Raw genomic sequence first — 24,966 nt, forward strand, 5'->3', positions numbered from 1 at the left:
CGGGGCTGGAAAGTTCCGCTGACCCCGGGCGTTCAAAGAGGCGGCCCAGTTTGAGACGCCGGCGAATTGTGTCAGGCGGCAGAGCGGGAACCGGACCAGGTGTCAGCCGTCGAGATGTGTTCGTGAACAATCCCCCTTCCGTGTCGGTGTGTTTTCCCGTCTGACTGGATCCGGGTGTCTCCCTCGCGTCTCTGAATCCCACCCGGCCGCCTTGGTGGTCCGTCTGAATCCGCCGCAGCTTGCATATTTCCCGCAGCCTCAAAGGAACCGTGTTTACACACCGTGTTTACCTGAAACGAAATATGCGGGCCGAGCCCCTCCGCTCCTTCAGGACTCCGTCGGGGTCTGCGCCGCGGCGCACGTCTGCTCCCGAGGCCCAGACTACACATTTTAATTACCCATTTCCATTGTCTATTTATGCTCCTCCAGCGAGCGCAGCCGGCGGAAAGTTCCCTTGCATGTCAGCGCTGTTTTCGCAATGAAAAGCCGAGACTTAAGGGTGCGATTTAACAACGTGCGTCGTGTGAGAAAGGCCTTCGACCACAAACGGCTCGGCCTTAAGTCCAGATTCGGCTGTTTTTGTGTTCGCAGCACCTCCTCGCTCCTCATCGCCTCGGCTCTGAAGATGTTAAAGATATCTGGAACAACGAAAAGTTGCGTTTTCCCCCCGTTTCCACAGAGACTGACCAAATTTACACATCCTTGTCCATTCTGCTGCGTTTTATTTTGCCACCTGCTGCACACCGGGCTGCGAAAGAGGATTTCAAACTCCACCGTTGACATTAATGATAGAGCGATCCACTGTGGAGCAGATCAGGGGATTTCCAGCATATTGCCAGAGATCACTGAAGTCAAAGGAATCCATTATGCTTTCATTTGATATGAATCTTTTCCAGCTTGGTGCCTCCGGCGATCGGTTTTACTGAAAACCTCTCTGATCAGAGGAAAAAAAAAAAAAGAAAGAAAATAATCTTGGAATAAATCAGTGCTTGAGACCGATCTAATTCCTTCTGAACCGCTCCGACTTGTGAGATCCGCCCGTTTTGAGGTTTCAGATGTTTCTGTGTGAACTGCAGAGGAAATGTCGGATACTTGAGTTGGTTCTTCCTGCAGTAAAACATGTGAGATTTATGTTGGCTGCAGCACGTGGGAAGCAGGGAGCGGAGCGGCGGTTCGGATTAGAACGTGTGCTTTCCAGCATGTGTTTGTGGAAGTCGGTCTTTAACGGAATCAGAAAGCATCTCTCCCTCTGTATCTGTTTGCCATTGTGGCGGAGGAGGCAGATGTTCTTGCTCTCTGGGCGTCCTTTCATCGTTTCCGTCCCCGCTCTGTTTTTAGGCCTGGCTAATCGAACCCAGTCTCCTTCCCCTCCCCTCAGGAGACACCAGAGATTCTCGTGTGATTCTAAGATTTGGCTCCCAGACCGGACGAGTCTGCCAGTTCCAATGACTTACTTCTTATTAGAGGAGAGGACTTTAGCAGACGAACGTTCGCTTTTGTCGTTTTGCTTTTTGACTTCCCAGTTAATCCTGAGGAAATGTAACTCAGTGACGGCCAAAACTGCAAGTTCCTCTTCTCCAAAGTGAGAATTGAGCTTAAATCAGTCATGATAAAGGTCAGAATAGAGATAATTACAGGCTTAAAAAAAAAAAAAGTTATAACTACTATTTTTTTGGGATTGGAATTTTAAGACTTAAAGAAAAATATTTATTTTTTCCTACACGTCTGAAGTGAGGTCTCGATACACACATTACTTTTACTATTTTCATGAAGCCGCTAATGAGCGCAGCGGCTCACTGTGAAGGCAAATATTTTCGCTCGGGTCATTCGGACGGTTCAAATATTCCTCCGACCGAACAAACAGATCGTCACAGGCCGCAGCACAGACGTCCTCTGTGACCAGCCGCTCTCTGCACAGAGTAATAGATTACAACCACTCTCAGTTCAGGAGTAATTCCTCTTTATTTAAAGGTTTATGCAGGCTGCTGTTGAGTGTGGAGGTCAGTGTGCTTGAAAAAGTAACTAATTAATAAAGTTAAAATACTTTAAATGAGTGTTGTAGTTGAAATGTATGTATAAAGTAATTTACATTAGAAGTTTGGGTAAGTTAGCACTCATGGTGATCTAATAATACTTCCAACAGGAGATGGAACATGAAGTGGAGGATTTTTTTATAGTCTTGCTGTTCAAAATGCAAATATTTTAGTTTTTAAAAGTAATCAGTACATTGAATATTTTCTCGAGATCTTTATGAACAAAAGTTGTTTGTTTTATATATTTCGAGTACAGTTTAAGCAAATTACCAGTAGTTTAATTTGTGCACGTATTGTTCACAGTGTTCTTTCTCTTGCCCCCTCATATTTACACCAGGTTTAGTTTTTTTTTAATCATTGTGTATGTAGAATTTTCAGAGCCTCATTTATCTCTGTTCAGCTTTTTGTACATAACGCGCACCATGTCGATATCGTGATGAGCGTTGTCGTTTATATATCATGAATCTCCAGCATGAGAACAGATTCACACACTTGTCTCTGAGTTCATCCTCCAAATCTTCTTGCTCTTTATTTTCCTCGCATGGCAGCTTGTTCTTCCATCAGCCCTTCCTCTTCATCCCTCCCTCGTCCCAGTCCCTCTGTGCAGTGTGTGTGTGTGTGTGTGTGTGTGTGTGTGTGTTTGTCTATATGCATGCATGTGTACATTTCCACCTGCCAGCACACGCATCCTGCCAAGTCTTGAAACTTCATATTTCTCTGCGATGCAGTATTTCCACTGCTGCTCTCCAGGTGAAATATTAGGCGCATTAAAAAAAAAGAAGCGGGGCTTCCTGTGGACCTTAAACCGAGCTGTAAAACAGATTCCCCGGGTCTCGCGCAGAGAGGACGATCTCAGCTGTCCTCCAGACCGAGACGTTGCATCAGACCTGTTATCTAACGTGAGCAGAACTCGGGTCAAACACGAGAAAACTGAAAATCTGTCCAGACTGGCATCGGCTCAGCGGTGGAAACTCACACCTGCCCTCTGGCTCCATGTTACTGAACCCGCTCTCCCTGCGGTCATCAGGTTCTGTCTCCGGTAAAGCAGGCGTAAAGCTCAGAATTAGTGCTACTGCGAACACGGCCGGGTCTGAATCCGTCCAGCTGTAAACGATGTGTGTGGGTGTGGATCCAGAGGATTGAGAGTTTTCTCATTTTAACTACATGGCACCAAATGACACTTTTTTTTTTTTTTTTTTTTTTTTAACATTTTTTCCTTGCCGAAGCCGGTTTTAATTTGGAGAGTTGTTGTTTTAATTATTACAAACATCTTTTGGATGTGCTTGAAGAGACGCTGACGTGAGGAACAAACGACAACCGCTGGATATTAACAGATTAATTTTATTTGGTGCTTATGTGGCGTGATCCCAGGGTTTAACACTCTGAACACGGGTGTGTGTGTGTGTGTGTGTGGACAACTGCATGAACTTGGAGCTGCTGAACGACGTCAAACACTCATTAACAGTCCATAATGTCGCACGAATAAAAATGCTTTAAGAAAACTCATATAATTTAATTAACGTGTCAATATTTACCCAAAAAACCCTTCTTCCAAAGAGTTGGGTTTTTTGTAACTCTGCATTCCCTTCTGTAATTTCAACACCAGCAGTGGTAAAGTAATGAAAGAGGTGCAGGACGCTGAGATATGTGGGAACATTTTGGTAGAAACCATGAAACCGTTTCAGCTTGAACTTCTTATAAATACATGAACAGCATTGTGTTTTCACCCTTTAACTGCTGGATGAGGAGACGCAACATTCATCCCAGAGACAGATGTTCACAGCTACTATAGAAATAAACCCAATAATCCATAGACGCTGTCCAGTGCTGCTGGAGTTGCTCTGATTTTACCGTTTTTTTTAAAGTGGGACGTCCTGAAATGTGTTTTCGAGTTGGGAGGAAACGGAGGGAGGCTTTTAATGACTGGATGATGGTAAATCCTTTGTTTGTTTTGAGGAATGAGAGTCGAACCTTTCATTTGAAGCCTCGCTGCGGTCACCGGATTCTTCTGACTCGGTCCTTGAGCAAAAACACTTTGCCACACGTGACTCAGAGAAAAGGCGAGTGGCGTCGCGGCGTTTTGAGGGCTTTGGGGGGGAAATATGCAGACCTGCACCCAGAACTCGAGGTTAATATCTAACGAGGCCTTTTTCTGTGGAGATTGCATGTTCTCTCTGTGTTCCTGCGGGTTTTTCTAGAAGTCATTCTCTTCATTGACGCCTCAATTCAGTCATCAAAGAAACAGAAGATGTTTTAAATGTGTTTGTCAAACTGGCTTCACTGTGGTTTGATCGAAAAAGAACTAAAACAGGACGTGAGATATTGACTTCAGGGAGCAGCAGATTAAAGGTGTTTTTTTTTTTCTCCATTGCCAGTAATCAGGGTTGAATTATGGGGATTTCCAGCGCGATAAATGGCTTGTGTGAAACGACCCATGCAGCGGCCGATAAGAGCTGCTGTCCCCGGCAGTAGCACACGCTTCAGAGCGTCACGATCCGACTTCTGGGGAAAATTGGAAGACTTTAATCGCAGGACATCAGAGAGTTACGTGTGAGATGGCGTGATATCGGCGAATTAGCGGCAGGCGGCGTGATTGAAAATGTTCCGGAGCGTTGCCTCTCTGATCGGGTGATGTGCGGGTTGTGAGCGGTCGCCTGGGAAAGCCTCGTGACGGATTCAGTCAGTCACTCCTCGCTCCTCCGCTGAGCGGCCGACTGTTCCTGAGAGGCTGATTGATGGTGAACGGAAGAACGCCGGGGGACCTTCGTCTGACCTCCTCGTCTTCATCATGTCAGCGACGTACAGTGCAACGTCTGAGCTGACTCAGGTGGAGCTAATGTGAAACACACACTCTCCTCTGCGAGTGTGTGTGTGTGTAAAAAAGAATTTTCTATTGTAGCCTCTGTGCACCTACAGTTTTTTCTCTTTTCTTGTCTTTGTTTTTTTTATTAAAGAAAGACAGTCAGTCCCTCTAGATCCTCTTTAATTTAACTCTGAATGCGCTGAACAGCATCACATTCCAGGGTTTCTGTTGAAAAATAAATAGAAAGTATGCCTAAACGGATGAATCTTTTAAAACACACAGTTTTCTTTCTGTAATTCATTCGTTTAAATGATCGTATTAAACTCTGAACCATGTCAAAAATAACGCGTTAATGGCGTTAATTAATTTATGTAATCAATCTCATTAAAATTTTTAATGAGATTGCGGCAACGCGCAGGGCACGTACAAATACACTACACACACAGACATTATGTTATGGTGTGCATGTTTTAGTTTTTTGAATATTTTTTTTATTTGGAGCCTTAGATAAAAAACATCACGTGTTAAATATATATAATCGTGTCCTGTTGTTTTTTTGTTAATGCAATACAAGGAAAAAAAGGTATATTTCAGACATAGTTGGAAATTGCGATTATTTGTGATTAATCATGATTAATTTGTAAGCTGTGATTAATCTGATTAGAAAATTTTAATTATTTGACAGCCCTAATATTAGCCTGTCATTGATTACAGCGTTTGTTTTCAAGAAGTTATGGAAAAACCTCAACAAGTTGAACAAAAAAATACTTCCATTTTTCCATTGTTGGCTGCTTGTATTCGATTCTGCAGGCCAAATTTGACTCTCTGGAGGGCTGGTTTTGGCCTGCGGACCACATGTTTGACACCTCTGGTTTTTTCATGCTCGAAACTCACACTCTCACACCACACACACTTGCTCTCATGCTGGCTTCAAAGTTCTGAGTTCTGAACATACTGAAGACGACCGGACTGCGATTCAAAACCCTGAAGTTAAACAGTTGACAACTTAATTTGATTTCGATCTTTTTTTAAATTTTTTTTGTACATTTTTTCATAATGAATCTGCTCTGTGGTGCAATGGAGATTTTTTTTTTTTCCTTTTGGGAAGAATAAGGCTGCTACCCTGAGCAGTGAGCTCATTTTTTTCTTCATATTTGCCACTTTTTCCGCCACAACATGTCCAGACATGAGTCTGATCAAAGTCTCCTCATGAATCTGTTTCTTTTTTCTCACCAAGCCGAGACAGATTTTCATTTCAGCTAAATGTGTCTATTATACTTGTCCGTCATCCGGTATTTCCAACCAGCTGTCTTTCCCAGAGCGGAACGCTGCACGTGTTCGTACTGAGAGATTTGGGGAATTTGTTTCAAACTGTGGCGTATCTCCTGTCCTTTTTTCTTTCTCACAGCATGTCCACCGGGAACCTACAAACCCGAGGGGACCCCCGGGGGTCCCGGCACCTGCCTGCCCTGCCCCGACCCCCAGCACACCTCCCAGCCCGGCAGCACCGCCGTGGAAGACTGCGTCTGCAAGCCGGGGTACCAGCCAGTGGGCATGTCCTGCCAGGGTAAGAGCCGCCGCACTTGAGATAAACTGAGATGTAAACTCATGTGATGAGTGAAACTAAAGATAAACTGAGTTAATATCAGATGGAACAAGATGAGTTCAACTTCCATGGGGTTAGAGATGTAGTCAAGGTCGCCTAAACGAGACCAGATCTTGAACAAGACCAGAGTATCACAAGATCAAAACAGGACCGTGACATGAGCAAGAGGAGACTGAGACATGACCGAAACATGACCAAAACACTACCGAGTCACAACCAAGACAAGACCACTTCAAGACCAAGACATGACCAAGATAATACCTATTCAAGACCAAAACACAACCAAAACAAGACCGATTAAAGACCCAGACATGACCAAGTCAAGATCACTTCAAGATCAAGACATGACCAAGTCTCAATCAAGACAAGACCGCTTCAAGACCATGACCAAGGCCAGACCAATTTAAGACCAAAACAAGACAGATTCAAGACCAAAACACAACCAAGACAAGTCCAAGATGAGACCGATTGAAGCACTAGACATGACCAAGACAAGATCGCTTCATGACCAAGTCATGACCAAGGCCAGACCAATTTAAGACCAAGACAAGTCCAAGACAAGACCGATTCAAGACCTAGACATGACCAAGTCAGGATCGCTTCAAGATCAAGACATGACCAAGTCACGACCAAGACAAGACCGATGCAAGACAACAACACAACCAAGATAACACTGATTTAACATCTAGACAAACCCAAGACAAGACTGAGCCATACCCAAAACCACCACCAAGTCAAGTCCAAGACAAGACCAATTGAAGACCTAGACATGACCAAGTCAAGATCAAGGCATGATTAAGTCTCGATCAAGACAAGCCTGATTCAAGACTGATTCAAGACCAAGACGTGACCGAGATACGACCAAGTCAAGAAAAACCCTGAGCAGCTGGAACACAAAGACAGATCGTTGTCCTCAGAAATGTGAGAAGAGAGCATCTCCTGTCATTACTCTGCCTCCAGTAATCTCGTACCGTGAAGAAGGGGCCACTGATTTCCACATGAAGGTTCATGTGAGCACCATCAAGTCCATAAATCACCGGTGTCTCACAGCACGTCGTGTTTCCTCTCCCTCCTTCAGAGCGACGTTTGACAACCCGTAATTTTCTGCTTCCACGCTCCATTCCTCCTTTTGTCAGGAACGTTCGCTTTTCCATTGTGTCTCCGACTCAGACTTTCCAACTAGCAGCAGACTTTCCCCGTCTCGGTTTATCTACGATGACATAAACTGCAGCATGTCCTCTGCTCCCCGTCTCCCAGTGGTGTACTGTCCGCCGCTCAGCCCGCCAGAAAACGGCTTCTTCGTCCAGAACGTCTGCAACAACCACTTTGACGCGGCGTGCGGCGTGCGCTGCCAGTCGGGCTTCGACCTCCAGGGAACCGGCATCAGGCTCTGCCAGGCAGACGGATCCTGGTCGGGGACTCCTGCCAGCTGCAGAGGTGAGGAGGAGCAAAGCCGCTGGGAAAGATAAAGGCCTTGAGTTTGCTGAAAGAGTGTTAATTCGGCACCAAAAGCAACTGGAATATTTTAGTTATGCACCCTCGTTCAGATGTTTTCTTTTTTAAATTATGATTACACAGAGGTGTAGTGGTTTGTGCATTTTCCCCTCAAAGTGAGATTATATTCAAGGCTCAAGATTTTTCCGTGTTGACTTTGCGTGTTTTCCTGGGTTCTCTGGTTTCCTCTCGCAGTCCAAAGACATTTGGTCAGTCGGTGAGTGAAGCAGCGATTGGACCACCAAGAACCATCACAATAACTCCGAGTGCGTCGACGGCTGCAGCCCCAAGTCTAAATTTAGTTCAGAGCTCATATTTCACTCCACATAATTTCCTCACTTTATTTTCCCTGGCCATGACACTTATTTATCCTGATATACCAGTGTGTTCCTTCTGCAGCCACTAGATGTCACTGTACGTCAACATGAACTGCCACAGTGTCGTTTTCAAAATGTTGCCGTGTAAACGCGAAACCATTCTGAAACAGTGTGTTTTCACTTGAAACCGTAAATGTAAATGGGGCATAAGTGTCCTTGAGGTGTGAATGAGAGTGTTCGTTCGTTTTCAGGGTGTATTCATCCTGAATTAAAGCGATATAAAGGACAAATAGAACCTAAAATCAGAAACCACTTTAAAGGTAACTGCATTTATGTGACACCACTAAAATGTGTTTGTGGTTTTATCCAGTCTCATTTCAAGAGTTTGGGGATTTCCTTTGCTGCACTTTTTTTTTCATGAGCTTTTGAAGCCTTTATACAACTGTTTTTAAAACCGTCTTATCTTAACAGTGTTTTTAAGGGTGGTAACCCCTACACAAATGTAGCATTTTAGCTTTAATTATGAACTAATAGTGGTTGGTAAAACAAAGGAGGCTCCTAATAAAACAATAAAGTGACGCCGCGCTGTTACAAACCACTTTTACACCAAGTACAGTCAGATATGTCATTTTATGGCGTCACTCTGCGCCGCGTGTGCTTTAAACACTTCCTCTGAATAAACACTGCGAAGGAGGGGTAACCTTAAAAGCTCTTTCTTCCCTCATTTTCTTTTATGGTCCAATTGTTTCAGGTTGTTAAATCACGTTATAAAAACCTGAACTGCGAACAGTAAAACCTAAATAACCAGACATGTATCACCAGCAGTGTTCTTTAAATTATTGCATCAGATTGCAAAACGTGGAAATACTTGACTGTATTTTATCAGGTATTGTACTTAGGTTGAGTAATTATTTAACTTTTGATCTCTGCATTTGAATGATAATGAAGAACTGCTAAATATTGAATATTGTAGTTATTTTAGAAGAACAGGACTAAAGCAGTTGAGAAATGGTGGTAAATTAAAGCAAATAAGATGATCTAATATTTCTGATAGTAGCTTAAATATCAGAGAGAAACACACACAAGTATCTATTGTTTGAATTTAGTCCTTTTCACACCATCTAATCAGAGATCTGATTGTGTGATTATTATTTAATCCGGTGTGTTTCTGCTGACTTGACACTTTTAAAAGTGCAGAAATAGCCTCGAACGTGCCTCAAAAGGTCGGTCCTGATCTGAGCGAGCTGCCTGTCAGGATGTGAGTCCTCCTGGCAGCTCCGGCGGATCATCTTTGTCGCTCCCGGGTGTTTTTGGCGTCGCTCTCTGACACACACGCAGTACGAGCGGAACGGACCGACTCCAGCCGGCGTCTCACTGGAGGCGGCCGGCTCCGCTCTGATCTTCATCAGCGTTTATGTAGCGCTCAATTGTCTTATCAGGAGCGAAATCTGGCTTCGTCTGACAGGTCCGAGCAGGAGGCAGCGGCGGGTATGTATGGATTTCTCCCCAGATGTGTTTAGACTGAGCGAGGATTCAACGTTTACTGCAGGGAACTACTGCTTTTCACTTTTTCTTCTATTTTTTTTTTTTTTTTTTTTTTGTCACACCAGATGTTGAGAGGAGGGAAAGTTAAAGGAGGATTCAATTAAAGACAGAGATGTTTTTTTTGTTTGTTTTTTTTGAGGCAGGGCGGATTGACAGGAAGAGAGGATGTGAGGAACGGTTGAACGTCAGGAGAATAACGAGGAAAGTGGCAGTTTTAGCGACACGGTGACTCACAGAAATACCAAGACAATGAATATCTCGGGTGTGTGTGTGTGTGTGTTAAGGATTTACAGTGTGTGGCTTATATACTTTACACTAGGTGTGTGTGTGTGTGTATGCATTTCTCTTAAAGTCTCCACATACTGTTGGACCTCCCAGCTAGTTAAGCCCTGAGGGAGGGGGTCTCCTCTGAGTGCCTGCCTGTCCGTCTGCATGTCTGTCTTATGGGTGGTGATGAGAAATAACACACTACACACCCTTACCCACGCACACACACACACACACACATCCATTTTTTTTTTTTTCCCCGGGGCTTTTGGGGTAAATGAAAGGCCCTTATAGCTAAAGATGAGACGGTGCTGTACATTCCTGTTGTTAACCCTTTAGATTTTAACCCAAAGGTTTAAGAACGGAAAGCCAATAAAAAGAGATAGAAATACATGACAGGCCAAAAAAGCAGGTTTCTGCTCAACTAGTCCTTATCTTATATTTAATAATCTTTCCCTGCAATGGAATTGATATACGGAGAAACAAACTGAATATTTCTCTTCTTTTCAGACTCAACTAAACCATTGACGTCTTGTTAAACTCATCAGCTGTGAGCAGATTTAATTTGCTGCAGCTTATAGAAACCAGCGATCCACGGTTGCCGTGGAAACCACTGGATCAGATCAACACTGGCACATGAACTTGACTAATAACTTAGCTTGTGTGTGAAATGTAGTCGATACTTTAGACAAGTCTTTCATCTGATAAAAGGTCAAATGAAACCGAACCAAACAGACGGAAGCAAAACAACAGACTCCAGCCAGACAGAGCACGGATCGAGTTAAATACGTCAATAAATACCGGCAGATATTTTGCTTGTTTGGATGGCTTCGATTACCTTGCTTATTTTTATTTTTTTTCTTTTCAGTTCGCTCCTGCCCGCCCCTCACCAAGCCCCCACACGGCTTCCTGCGCTGCAGCGGCGGCGGTGGTGGCGGCGGCGGCGCCTCGTACAGGGCGGAGTGCCAGGTGGGCTGTGATCGAGGCTACAGGCTGGAGGGAGACTCGAGACTCACCTGCCAGGCCAACTCGCAGTGGAGCGGATCCCAACCCCGGTGTGTGGGTAAGCCCCGCCCACTCCCAGCAACCACTGCTTCACTTCTTAAAGCGCTGTCTCAATATCGTGTCCGGAGCCAGGATTTAAAACCACTTTTACATCTGACAACATTTGAAGTAAACTGAAAACTTTGGTTACATTCTTGTTGTCCCGCATGTTGACAGAAGTTTTAAATCACCACTTGAAAACGGTGGATTTAATTTTGTTGTCATGAAAAGTTCAGATTGCAGCTTTAACGATTCCGATTTATTCTAACTTAGCGGAGGTTTCATATCATTTCCAAAATATTCCCGATGTGGAACGTAAACAAGAAAAAGAGTTTAAGTTGAAGTTTTGGAATTTCACCTTTTCATGTCATCAAATTAGATTTTCTCATTGAATCTTTGCCTCTCTCATTCAAACACACTTAAAACTGCCAATAAAATCCCGACACGCCACAGTTTGACTGAATGGAATTGTTGGGTTTTTCTCTGTAAAAGTCCCTAAAATGCCTGGAATAACGTTGAAGCTGAATTGAATTAAGCTTAATTCAATTTATGCTGCGCTAAATACAACACGGTCGTCTCAAAGACTTTAGCTTAAAATGTTTAATTCAACTTGAACTTAGTTTAACCTCTGCTTTACTGAACTTGTACTTGGAAGCATATTGAGATAATCTATGATAAATGACATTAAAATGGGAGATAATTTGGGAATCTTACTGTAAAATGTTGTGGTTTCACTGATATATGGACTCACACACGCACAGTGGTCAAACATATGGTGTGTGTTTGCACAGAGAGCCGCTAGCGTGCAGTCAAAGGATACATCCGCTTTCTCACAGCACACACACACACACACGCACACACACACACATACACACACACTCCAGAACTGATAGTTAAGTCAAAATAGCCAGGGTGTTCAGGTCAGGCACACTAAAAAGCGTCAGTGTGAGAGTGTTTGACCGCAAACCTCCGACCCGAGCCGACTCACTTCCAGCCGTCCCGCTATTTAAACCGGCTTCCGGGAAACTCTCTCTCTCTCTCTCTCTCTCTCCCCCTCGTTCATTGATACCTACCATCTCTGTTTGTGCGACCATCTCTCGGGACTCTGCGGGCCGCCGCCGCTCTGCTTGTTTGCTCTGCGGTGAAAGCGGATCTCCTCGGTTGCCCCGGGAGGACGCCGAGATATTTTTTTCACGCGATAGAAATCTCCCGCGCCGAGCGTCCCTACGAGTTGAGTTTTCCCTTTATAGCCGCTCGGCCGGAGCCGGAGAACCGGGAGCCCCGGAGAATGAGAGAGAGAGAATGACCATCCATCATCCGGTCCGGGCCCGGCCGCCCCCGCAAAACGCATGAAAAGCCTCCAGTGTTGCGAGCGCCGCGGTCGCTGCTCCCTGAGATTGATTTCCGACCAAATGTTTGTCGTTTCGGTGCCAGTTTTTGATACACGGCATCTGAGGAGAGCTTTATTTCTGGCATCTGCAGGCGAGGCCGGCTCAAAGCGAGATTTTTATCGTGCAGGAAACACTTGCTCATAAACATCTGACTTCTCTTTTCTTCCTCTCTTTTGTTCCCGACCTTATATGGAAATCATTTTTCACCACTTTGTTTTAAAATCAAAGACGAGACGCCGGGTTTTGAAAGTGTTTGAGAATCCCGTTTTCCTCCACACCCGTCAGACTGACCCCCTCTCGTGGCTCCTGTCTCCCCAGAGGTCCGCTGCCCGCCCATCGCCGCTCTGAAGAACGTCGTGCTGTCGCCGCCGGCCTGCGGGAAGCGGCCGGTGTCGGCCGGCTTCGCCTGCCTGCTCACCTGTCGCCAGGGTTACAGTCTCCAGGGCAACAGGAAGGCGGTGTGCCTGGGCTCCGGGAACTGGACCGCCAACGTCCATAAGGCCACGTGCGCAGGTAGGCGTTTGAAAATGCGTGTTTCCACCGTTGGGTGTTGGTAAATTCAGGCTCCATTTAAACAACAGCATTTCACACGAAAACACATTGTTTATTCGATGTCCGTTTCCACGGAAACAGCAAAAAAGGCTGAAAACAGCACAGTTTTCTTGTTGGCGGAGAGTTCAGAATTGGAAAAATGTGTCTTCTGGAAATTTTGCTGCATTATTAAACATATTTTCGTCAGAAATACACCCACTGACAGTGTTTCCATCAGCCCAGAAACTCTTTATTTCTGTGAAACATGAGTGGAGGGATTGATTCTGCACGACGGCCAGAAGCAGAGACAGACAGACGTTTCTAAACCGAGTCCAAAATTCACATTTTAAAGACCAGCAATGAAAGTTTTTACATCTGAGGCTGTTCCCTCCTTGTAAAGAACCAGCAAACAATTAGAAACTTGTTTGATGCCCGAGCTCTGCGGGCCTCCTCGGAGTTCAGTGCAGTAAATTGCATTTACAGTTGATTTTAACACAGCTGCAGCATCGAGGCTTCATTAGAAAGGCAGACTTGTTGAAACTGACAAAAAAAAAAAAACAGAAAGATATAGAAAAACGTGGAGGAAGATATAAAAAGAAAACAGCAGGAAACTTGGAAGGAGGGTTTTCTTTCCGACCTGCTTCCCTCGTCTTTGTGAATGGTGAGAATTGTTGCCGAAGCGGTTCTGAAGCAGACCTCTGGCCACTAACTCAAACCATACCGTGTCCGAGCTCTCACGCCGAGCCCGGGCTCTGGAGATCATTATAACGGAGCGCGGCGCTCCAGATGCCTCGCAGGTGGAGCAGGTGTCCCGCCCTCCCCTCCGAACGTCCTCAGTCCTCTCATGTCCTCACGGGGAAAGATCGTTAATGAAGGAACGGAGCGGTGACTCATCCGGAGGGGTTGTGTAACGACAGAGAAGATGAGTTTCTCTGACCGACGGCGGGAGGAGGCGAGGCGAGAAAGCTGAGCTGGGACTTTAACACGTTCACTTCCATTGATGAATTTCAGAAAAAACAACAACAACATCCTTCACTTGTTCCAGTACAAAGCTCCAACTTATTTAGTTGAAACTGTTTTTAGCAGATTGGATTAATCTTCCATTTGTTAAAGCAATAAAGCATTTTTAAGGTTATTTATTTAAAATAAAATTACATTTAAACATTAGAATATCAGATCTGATCCCCAATATCCACATAGTTTTGTTGTCCAATAACACTGGACATGATATCCTGCAATTTTGTAAACCCACCCACGCACTCGCTCCAAAAACTCAGTAAAATCAGCTTAAAAACAGCAGCTTGGTATGGATTCCCTGGACAAAGAGCTCACGGGGTTTTTCCTTCGGTTTTTTGAGTTTTAGGAGAAAATCTATGTGTTTAACAAATTAAAAAAAAAAAACAAAAAAAAAAAAACATGAAGACGCTGATAAGTCTTAAAGCCAAGAATTAAAAACCTTGTGTTTGGCTGAAAAACAGAACACACCACAGTGGCACTGCGCTTCCTGGCGACCGGACCGCTGAACCGCTGAACCCTTCATGACTTCACCACAGGCAGCGGAACCCACATGAGTCTGCTGTTTCAGTACCATGTTTGACAAAAGCGTAAAGAATCATTTTTAACACATTCTGGAAGGCGGGAGTCTTCACTTTTACAGATGAAATGATGATTTCACGATAAAAACTCATCATAAAAGTAACGCCGGCGAGGTCTGGCCCTGTTGTGAGATCAGTTTTTACTCTTTTATCGAGTGTGTGCCTGAAGGCGGTGTCACGCCGCCGCTCCTCTGACGTCGCCCTGCGTTCGGATGTGATGTGGCGAACGGCTACGCCAAAGTCCTGATTTCACCAAACCTAAATTAGACGTCTGGCTCTCTCCTCCTCTGTCATTGGGCTCGTCTTCAGATACGGAGCCGCCGCGGCTCCGGTGCCCCGGGGACATCAGCGCCGAGACCGACGAGCGGCGCGGGACCGCCAACGTCAGCTGGGACGTCCCCGCCGCCGCCGACAACTCCAAGGACGAGGTGGGACTCCTCTGGCTGGAACATGACCGTGTTTGGATCGGAATTAAACTTTTTAAAATGATTTTTTTAACTGGCAGCTTTTGATTTTTTTCTTTAATATTCCCGTCCTCCAGGTCTCGGTCCAGGTGAAGCCGGTCTACACGCCCCCCCAGCTGCTCCCCATCGGGAAGGAGACCATCACGTACATCGCCACGGACCGCTCCGGGAACCAGGCCAACTGCTCCTTCACCGTCACCGTCACCGGTGAGCTCCTCCCCCGCCGCCGCCGCTCGCCGTTTCCCTGACGGACGGGGAGAAGATTCCTCCAGATACGCTGTTGTTTCTGGATTTTGCCCCTTTCTAGGATTCAATAAATCACACAAGCCTCGGCGTAAAGACGAAACCATCCGGGGAACGAGCGTTTCGGACTCGGCAGCCAACGCTTCAATGAGTCACGATGAATGGAGTGAGAGAAACCCCGAGTCTGAATCGGGCTCGGCGGCGATGACAGCCCCGCGCCGCAGAAAAACATCAGAATAATTCAAAATGAGCTGCGCTCGCATAAATATTGGTCTCAAAGACACAACTTTAAATAAGCGGGGCAGCTTAAGAAAACAAACATGAGATATTGTTTGGAGCAGCCGCTCTCTGTTTTTCCGCGGCGGCGGCGTAATTGCCCAGTGGAAACGTTCTGTGGGACGTAAATCACCTGAATTAAGAGTCACAATATTTACACGAATCAGATCCCAAACACAATTTAGAAGAGATTAAGCTATTCTGAGCGATAATGAGTTTACAAAACGCTCCACCTTTCAAAAAGCTGCACACCCAGTGGCCCCCGTCATGTAAACGAATGATCTCAGATAGAAATTCGCGCATCGACCAGCTGCTCCATCTCTCGATCGTCCACTTAATCATTTAATTGCCGTGCGCTCCGCCCTGCCCCCACGCCCCCGGCAGGTGTCAAACGCCGCCGCCGCCGTCGCTTCACGGAGGGAAAAACAGGGGTGTCCCGTGTCAGCCGCTCAATAATCGCCGCAGTCGACAGAACCCCAAGCATGCGAGCGGCGAACATTTCCACATGTCATGATGGCAGCGGAATGCTGCGGGTTTTTATTAGAGACATGTGTTCGAACCAGTGCCCTCTGACACGCCGCGCTGCCGCATAGAAAACAGAAGAAGAAGAAGAAGACAGATTACAGGACAGCGCTTGTTCCGCAGGATGGTTATTTAAATAATAAAAGTGCCTTTTATGATGCTACTGTTCTGTATGTTTAATCTTATTAATATTGTGCTTTGAAATCTTCATGAATAACTGGTTTTCAATGGTTTTTAGCTTTGGAAAAAAAAATCCTAATACAGAAAAATTCTTCTTTGGAGAACTGGACCTCAACGTTACATTGAAGCATTAACATCATGATGTTTTCTCCTGAATCACATTTTACATTTTGAGAAGATTTTCTTCTGTTTTTGAGCTTTAGTGCAGAAAGGAGAATAACTAGCGAAATGTTGTCTTGTCTCTGTTCCTGAGTTTAAAGTTTTTTGGGTTTTTTTCCCCTGGCTGTTTGTGCTAAAACTCGTTTTACGCTTTACACTTTGCTTTTAAGACCGAGGCCATGAAACCTGGGATTTTCCACTTTCCACAGTGTTTCATGTGGAACAGGACATGCGAGTCTCGTCGGCCTCGTAACACGAGTTAATTCAGTGCTTCAGGTTTGAGGTGATTGATTAGGGTTAGGGTTATATATATATGTGTATTGGAATGCATCGTTTGTTTGCTTTATTCACCGAATTAGTTTACCGAAAAAATGACGAGTTTTCCCCAAAAATCACTTATTTCATCACCAGACACACAAAAGCAAATTTTAAACATCGTAGTGACCGTATATTTGATCTATCCAGGTCTAGAAGGAATAAAACGTGTTACAGGGTGTAATGCAGGAAAATATGTTTTAGCTTATTTCATGTCCCGGTCCGAGTGATATACACACACAAATTAAACACAACTTCAGAGTCCTGAAACTTGAACGTGTGTGTGATTCTCTCACTGAGAGAGTTTCCCTCCAGTCCTTCCAGCTCTTCCTTGATTGAGTCATTATTGGTTCTTCTGACCGCTTGTCTGCAGACTCTATCAGGCGGCTTCATTTCTCCAGCTACTCGCAGCCGCTGTTTATTTAACTCCATCAAGAGTCGTTCTTAATAATTAATGGGAGCTAATGAGACGTAGCGGGCCGAGAAGCGTTGGCTCGCCCGTGCCTCTCCCGGTTTTCCAGTCTGGCTCGCCGTCTCTGGCCGATGCCCTTCAGCTCCGTGTGTTCAGGAAACTCTCACCGGATCAACGGCCGTTTATCTCTTCCTCCCTGCAGATGCGGAGCCTCCGTTCATCGACAGGTGCCGGTCGCCGCCCGCCGTCCTGGCCACCGACGCCGAGACGCCGGTCGTCTGGGAAGTCCCGCAGTTTTCCGACAACTCAGGTATGTCTGGCTTCTGTCCGACGGCTCGTTCCCCTGCTCCACCCTCCTGTCTCCGCCGAGCGGGATCTGTTCCGAGGGCCGGTCGGAAAAAGACGATCAGGAGAGGAATGTGGACGTATGCGGGGAAATACAGCGCCGGGTTTGAACGGAGGGCGAGAAAGCTTCGTCTCTTTGTTCGGGAGGGCGAAGGCGACGGCCTGTTGGTGTCGTTAATGTTAAAACAGATGGAGAGGAGCAGGTGTTTTCGCCATGAGGAAGGCTCTGCTGTGGGACTTCGCTGTCGTTCAGTGCAGCAGGAGGAGACTCTCGTCCTGTGGCTGTGAGGAAATTCACTCTCTGCCACTAGAACAGCTGGAAAATGGTTCAGTCCGCAGTATATAAAGTATCCCGAGCTGTCAGCTCTATGGCGTTTTGAGGCTCATCACTTGAGGAGCACCAGCAGGAATTTTGTTCCCAGGAGTTTAAATCCATGTTCAGGCAGTCATTTTTGACTTTAATCCACTTTCTCATCTCGTCACTTCCAGGACGATTCTGGAGGAAGGCGCGCTGGCTTATTTCCCACATCACATTCTCCATATCTTTCTAAAAATCTGGTAGAAACCAGTTGTAATGAACACAGCGCTGGAAATTAGTGGATTGAGCTCGAATGTTGCCGGTTCAAATCCCTGCACGAGCAGGGTTTCAGGGTTTCTGTGGGCGAAATGAAAGCGGAGGTCGATTGTAGTTTAAGGAATGATAAATGCATTCATGTAGATCAAGGATGTCAAACACATTTTGGTTCAGTCGCCACACGTAGTCCAGTTTCTTAATGAGTGGTAAAATAGTGACATAATAACCTTGAAATATAAACTTTAAAGTCTTTCTATTGTTGATGGTCAAGATATATGTGATGAAAATGTCAATATTTTCTCAAAAAACAAGCAATTTCTCATAAAATGACTATACATCCTCAGCATAAAGCCAATTTAATGATATGTTTTGGTGGAAAATACAAAGAAATCAATGTTTTCTTTGCTTGTCTGGTCGGCCGGATTGAAGCATCTTGCGGGCCGATTTTGGCCCACATGCCTTATGTTTGACACCCCCACTGCGTCCACCACGTAACGTTTTCCCTCTTCATGAGCCTGTGTCGTCGGCGGTGGATATAAGTTGCTGAGCGTGTGTTTATGTCCTTCAGCGTGTGTCCTGTATGCAAACCGGTGGAGTCGGGCCTCGATCACATCGTTAAATGGCGTGAGTCACAAACGGCCTCCACGAGCACAAAGAGCGCCCCAGATCAGGGCGGCGTCGGGGGGGCCAACGGCGCTCAGGTGCCCCTGGAGCCGCGCTGAACTCGGATCTTTACGACGCCGTGCGAATGCAACCATAAAGAGTTTTCTGGCAGGACTCATCCCAAACGACGGCGCTGTGATGTACGTGGGAAATATTGACCGGGCTGTTAAATGAAGCAAGAACCTGAGGGGGGAAAAAATAAAGCTTATAGCCCCCAGAAATGAAAAAAAAGCAATAACAAGAAAAAGGTGCAACGAAAGAGTTTGGAAAAAGTGACCTGCATGCTGGGAAGTGAGGGGATTATTTCTGACAGGGATTTGAAGAGGCTCGTAATTTACATGAAACCTGAACTCGTTTTAAGTGACTTAACTGTTTAAAATAAACAGAGAAGGGAATCTGACAAGAGCTTCTTTAACCCTCTGAAAGCCGCCTGGCCTTTAAGCTTCTTTGTGTGAGTTTGCATAGCAACACTGCTTGGATTTGAGAAACGCGGTAAAGCATTCATATGGTGTTGGAGTTTAAAAAATGACTCCTCTGTTGTTGCAGCTCAGGTTTTTCTGTTTATTCTGACTGTAATGTGATTATATAACGTTCCATTTGCTCTTTTTGTGATCTAAATGATCTAACTGTAACAGGGAAGTCAAAGTAGATCAGGGGCTTCAGTTTCCCCACTTTTTGAGTTATCTTCTGAGGGTCACATGGTGCCGTAGTGGTTTGAGTTTAAGCCTCACAGTGAGAAAGTCCTGGGTTTGATTCTGAGCCAGGTCCTTCAGTAGAGTCTGCAGGGTGAGCTTTGGTTTCACTCCTATAGCTGCGGATGTGTGAAAATCTCTCTCTGATGAACCCCAGTTAACTTGAATCGGCTCCCGCAGCTCTAAACCGAATTATTTATAAAGAAAAATCACTCATTTTTAGTGACGTCTCGCTAATGTGCAGAATGCTGAGAAGTGTGGGAAAGCGTTTCCTTTACTTTGCATGAACTTGACTTCTACGTCTTTGGCTCTGGAAACCCACAGAAAGGTTGTTTCTTTGTTTTTATCAAGTTCTGTTTTCAGTATTGCAACAGAAATTTACCATTTTCACATAAAAACACGGCGTGGTGATCTCCAGTAATTACAAAGAAGACTGCAAACCTTGAAAAGTCACCTCATGATCCAGAATGACCCTCCAGAGTGGCACTTTTGGCCCCGGGGCCACATATTTGACAACGCTGTGCCTATAAAAAAGTGGAAGAAGGCGATTTCAGCCCAACAGGCTGAATATGGGGGATTTTCTTGACTTTCTGTGGCTGAGCTCAAGCGGCCGGGGCGACGGACGACGAGCCAGACGCCGCGGTCAGACCCGAGGAATCCACCTGCAGAGGTGCACCCCCATCGCACGCCCGACGCACACACCCACCATCTCCCCCAAACACACACACACACACACACACACTCGCTGTAATAACAGGCTGCTGCGGCCGCAGCACGTCACTTCAACGCTGCTTCGACGTCAGTGTTTTGTTTTTCCAGGCCCACACCCTGATGCCAACTCTATATATAGAACACACACACACACACACACACACACACACACACACACAGAGGCTAAATATAAGGGAGACTCCAGACGTGTGTCAGCCCTGTTGGAACGACATGGCTACTGTTAATGGCCGAGTTAAAGAAAGGTCAATCAGTCACTTTTCCCCTCTTTTTCTCTCTCTCTCTCTCTCTCTCTCTCTCTCTCTCTCTCTCTCTCTCTCTCTCTCTCTCTCTCTCTCTCTCTCTCTCTCTCTCTCCATACCACTCTCTCTGCAGATGTTTTCATTGTTCTTTGTCCACAGCCTGGTACACAGTCGCCCCGGCCGTCTGCTCCACTGCTCCATCCATCACTCTCTGCCTCCAGGATGGATTTTTTTTCCTCCTGGCTCCTCGGAGGTGTTTTTCTGCTCTCGGTTCGATTCCCAGACAGACACATCACTCCTGTGTCAACATATCTCTGTTTAGCGTAACTGCTATGGTTTGCTGGGAGTGACTCACTGGGTCCTCCGGGAGAGCGGAGCCAGGCCGAGAGCGCCCTCTGCAGGCTCCCGACGGGTTTCACATGAAGGCTCCTGGAGGAGCACGACCAGAGGTGACCAACATAAAGCCCGGGGGCCAAAACTGGCCTGCTCAAGGCTCCAATACGGTCGAAATTTCTTAAAATTAGTGGACAGAATGCTGAGATATTAACCTCGAAGCCGTGATGTCGGGGTGAACTTGTGAAAACATGAATAATGCAGCGACTACAGGAGAAGCTTTCTGTACATTTTACTGCATTTTCCACCAGAAGGTTTCATTAAATTTGCCTTTCTGTTACGATGAGAAGACAGGATTGTGGAAGCTTTCTGAAGACCTCAAGTAGGAACTTTAACCAGTTTGAAGGTTGTTTTTGTTTTGTTTTGTTTTTTTAAATTGGTGAAGTACGGTGTACTTTTTCACGAGCACATAATTGGCTCTGTGTTTTGCAGAAAACTGAAAATCTGAATCGAGGAGTAAAAACGAGACGCCAAGCAGAAGTGTTTTGACGAGCCTGCGCCTCTCTTGATGCCACACCGGTTCCGGGGCTGCAGTTTGCCTCAAGATGTATTTATACAGCTAAATATTTGCAAGAACTAATCTTGGCTCTCGTTTTGACGGCCTCTCTCTGCACTGGTTGCATAACGTCTCCAGATGTTGGGTCTGCCTCCGTACAGACCCAACATCTGGAGTTTTTTTTTTTTTCCTCTCCGCCGGCTGATGTTTATCTGTAACAGTGCCGTGTTATGGCTGCGTTCAAAGTGGCACTATGTATGTGAAATTGAGTTTAATTGATCAAATTTAATTAATCATACTATGGAAACCTGGAATATTTAAGTTGTAAATACAGTATAACTCCTATCCTGGCGTTGTGTTCTTGTAGTTTCACACACGTGTGGATGTGGATTAATGTGGTGTTTGGCCTTTCAGGCGGACGCCTCTCGGTCACCAGCAGCCACAGCCCCGGCTCTCTGTTCCCCGTCGGCGAGACCGTCGTCCAGTACGTCGCCACGGACGCAGCAGGGAACAGCCGCACCTGCAACCTCACCGTCACCGTCCAAGGTACCACACAAATTAATTCAGTTTTATGATGGCAATAGACACTTGTCTGTTGGAAACAAAGAGTTTCCTTGCAGTCGAAATCAAACTTATGGACTGTATAAAAAGTGAAGGAATGGGTTTATGTGTGTCCGTTTTTTCCCTTATCAAGCCAATACTACTTTAAAATCAGTCCTGTACATTAGATAATCCTACTTATTTCAGACACAAATCATGAAATTGGACCAATCATAACGTTGGACCAATCATAACGTAAAGACAGTTCAGGAATAAAGTAACATATTTTCACATATTGGATATAAAGTCACTCATATCCCAATTACTCTCCAATCTTAGGACCAAACTGCTTTTTATTATCCCACAAAAGCTTGAAATAATCCACTAAGCACCGATTTTCCACCGAATTTAATTCACTACGTGGAGAAGTTCTGATGTTCTTGGACGATATGCTCCAGGTTTTCATGTTTCAATATAGAAAAACATGGAAATGTTACCGTTTGTTTCTCCGCAGGCACGACCTGCGAGCAGCCGTACGTCCCGGTGAACGGGGAGTTCGTCTGCACCGAGGAGGACGAGGGCGTCAACTGCACCCTCCACTGCAAAGATGGCTACAGCTTCACCCAGGAGGCCGTGCACAGCTACTACTGCGCCTACAACGGCGTGTGGGAGCCGCCGTACTCCGCCGACAGGCCCGACTGCTCGCGTGAGTGCAGAGCGCTCTGAAAACAACGGCTTCAGGAGCGCAGAGAGGATTCATGTCAACATACAGACGCATACGCAATGAAATTAAAGCTTTAAAACTCAGAAATACAAATGAAAATACTCATAAATCAGCTCCACTGGTTTTAAGAGGTAACTGAACTACAAATGGAGACGATATACAGGTGTTTGGTGCTCAGATGTTGTCAAAATTTAACTAAATGAATTTATTTAGGACCCAAAAAAAAAAAAAAAATCCGCAGTGAAAAAGACGAAAACAAACCCAGCTCTGAATCCAGCTGAGGAAATAAAGAATTGCTAATACTCACCTGGCTGTAATTAGTGAAATTTCACTCATTCTTTAGTTCAATTTGAAACATGTTTCAGCATTTTGCAACTCTTAAACTTACAAGTAACTCAGTTTTAAAGCGAATAATTAAAATGTTTCTTCACCAGTGTTAACCTTTAAAGACTTTAATGAACTGAGATCCTTAATATATGTATATTATATTAAGTGCAATGGTTTTAAATGTCGTTCATCATGAGTAACTACAGGTTAAATAAGTGCTGAATATTCATACTTTCAAATCATGAGTGACGCTAAAAGCTAATAACAAGATCCTCAAGGCGATAATTAAGTGCTGTATCTTGTCACGTGTGTTTTTAGAAGCATCTCTGTCAATCTGCAGTAATAATCTCACTAAAATTATTTTAAACCATGTGCTTCATTATTTTAAAAACTTCAATTTGTGCAGTACGGCCATGATGTGAATTAAAATTCAAACCGTTTCATCTGCATGTTTGAAGTGAAGTCATTTTCTCACAACAGAAGATTCTTCCTTCAAAATGTATTTTGTCTCCCATCTGCTACTTTTTATTTGCTGTGTTGTTGATGAGAAATGTGATTCAATCGGAGGTTGAGCCTTGATATTTAAATATTGTTAAAATGGAACTAATTCTTTAAAGAAGCTTTTAAGAAGTGTTTGTTTAACAAAAGTAGATTTATTTTATGACTGCTTGCTCTCTTCCCCCAGTGAACCGCATCGCCAACAATGGCTTCAAGCCCTTCGAGATGCTGTTTAAGGCGTCCCGCTGCGACGACGTGGACCTGGTGAAGACCTTCACCGGGGAGTTCAGCTCCAAGCTGGGGGGCATGGTGAGGAGTCGCTTCGACGCCCGCAGAGCCGCCGCCGCCGAGCTGTGATTCGTTTCTGAAGAGGCTTTTTTCTCTGCAGCTGCCCAACATCTGCGCCAGCGACGACGTGACCTGCAAGCTGGAGGTGCTGTCGCAGGGCCACTGTCTGGAGTACAACTACGACTACGACAACGGATTCTCCATCGGTGCGTCGACACGCGGCGGCCGCCGAGCGCCCCCGTGCGTCTCGGCGATCTGGCCTCAGCGCTTTGTTTTCCTCCTCCGTTTTCAGCGCCGGGAGGCTGGAGCAGCAGCTGGGGTCCCCAGGGCACTCAGGACTACGCCTACTTTGAGTCGGGCTTTGCCACGGGCAGCCGGCAGCTCCCCAGGAGGCAGCAGGAGGGCGGCGTGCAGTCGGCTCCGCCCCACCACCGCACCAAGAGGCACCGCAAGATCACCGGGCCCACCAGAGACCAGAAGATCCAGATCTTCTTCAACATCACAGGTAGAAAAACAGGCCGAGAGCGAGCCGCGGCTCCGCCCCGTCCGTCCGTCCTCTGAACTCTGGCCGTCCTCCCAGCAAGCATCCCTCTGCCCCTGTCGAGGAACGACTCCGTCGAGGTGGCCAATCAGAAGCGGCTCCTGCGGACCCTGGAGCAGCTGACCAACCGGCTGAAGCGCACGCTGGCCAAGCAGCCGCTGTCCAGCTTCCACGTGTCGTCGGAGATGATCGTGGCCGACCCCAAGTCCCTGGAGGGCCGGAGGGCGTCCCTGTTCTGCCGGCCGGGCTCGGTGCTCAAGGGCCGGATGTGTGGTGAGCGACCGGCGAATACACACACTTCACTCATTTAAACACCTCATTTAGGACGGAAGGGTGTGTTTTTTTCCCCGAATAAAAGGTTGTGAAAGATTTATGCTCCCTGTAAACGGCTAATTGAGCGCTCCTTTGCAGTCCAATGTCCAGTGGGGACCTACTTCTCTCTGGAGTATAACGAGTGCGAGAGCTGCTGGCTGGGCTCCTACCAGGACCAGGAGGGTCAGCTGGAGTGCAAGTCCTGTCCCGAGGGGACCTCCACGGCCTACCTGCACTCCCGCAGCGTCGCCGAATGCAAAGGTACGACTCACAAAGCCAGATTTGCTTCAGCATTTCAGCTTGAAAACTTTTAACTAGTCTGAGTGAAATATTCTTTAGACCAGGAGTGCCAAACATAAGGCCAGGCAAACCTTAAAAAACATGCAAAATAAGTGTTTTTTTTAA

The 24,966-nt window shown here is 45.9% G+C and overlaps 1 protein-coding gene across 2 annotated transcripts in view; it reads left to right on the top strand.

Annotated features, from left to right (window-relative positions):
* The window catches only part of svep1 (sushi, von Willebrand factor type A, EGF and pentraxin domain containing 1), a 91,388-nt gene that overhangs the window by 41,708 nt on the left and 24,714 nt on the right, over positions 1–24,966 (top strand). For both annotated transcript variants that reach the window (XM_030088469.1, XM_030088470.1), the window contains exons 4-17: positions 6,245–6,403; positions 7,700–7,879; positions 10,934–11,128; positions 12,819–13,013; positions 14,936–15,054; positions 15,168–15,297; positions 17,400–17,507; positions 21,746–21,877; positions 22,386–22,577; positions 23,608–23,729; positions 23,809–23,914; positions 24,001–24,213; positions 24,289–24,522; positions 24,661–24,822. In XM_030088469.1, coding sequence (XP_029944329.1) covers positions 6,245–6,403; positions 7,700–7,879; positions 10,934–11,128; positions 12,819–13,013; positions 14,936–15,054; positions 15,168–15,297; positions 17,400–17,507; positions 21,746–21,877; positions 22,386–22,577; positions 23,608–23,729; positions 23,809–23,914; positions 24,001–24,213; positions 24,289–24,522; positions 24,661–24,822 — 2,247 coding nt within the window. The remainder of the gene's footprint in view (positions 1–6,244; positions 6,404–7,699; positions 7,880–10,933; positions 11,129–12,818; positions 13,014–14,935; positions 15,055–15,167; positions 15,298–17,399; positions 17,508–21,745; positions 21,878–22,385; positions 22,578–23,607; positions 23,730–23,808; positions 23,915–24,000; positions 24,214–24,288; positions 24,523–24,660; positions 24,823–24,966) is intronic.

This window comes from Salarias fasciatus, chromosome 3 (genome assembly GCF_902148845.1).
Source record: "Salarias fasciatus chromosome 3, fSalaFa1.1, whole genome shotgun sequence".
Taxonomy (NCBI): Eukaryota; Metazoa; Chordata; class Actinopteri; order Blenniiformes; family Blenniidae; genus Salarias; species Salarias fasciatus.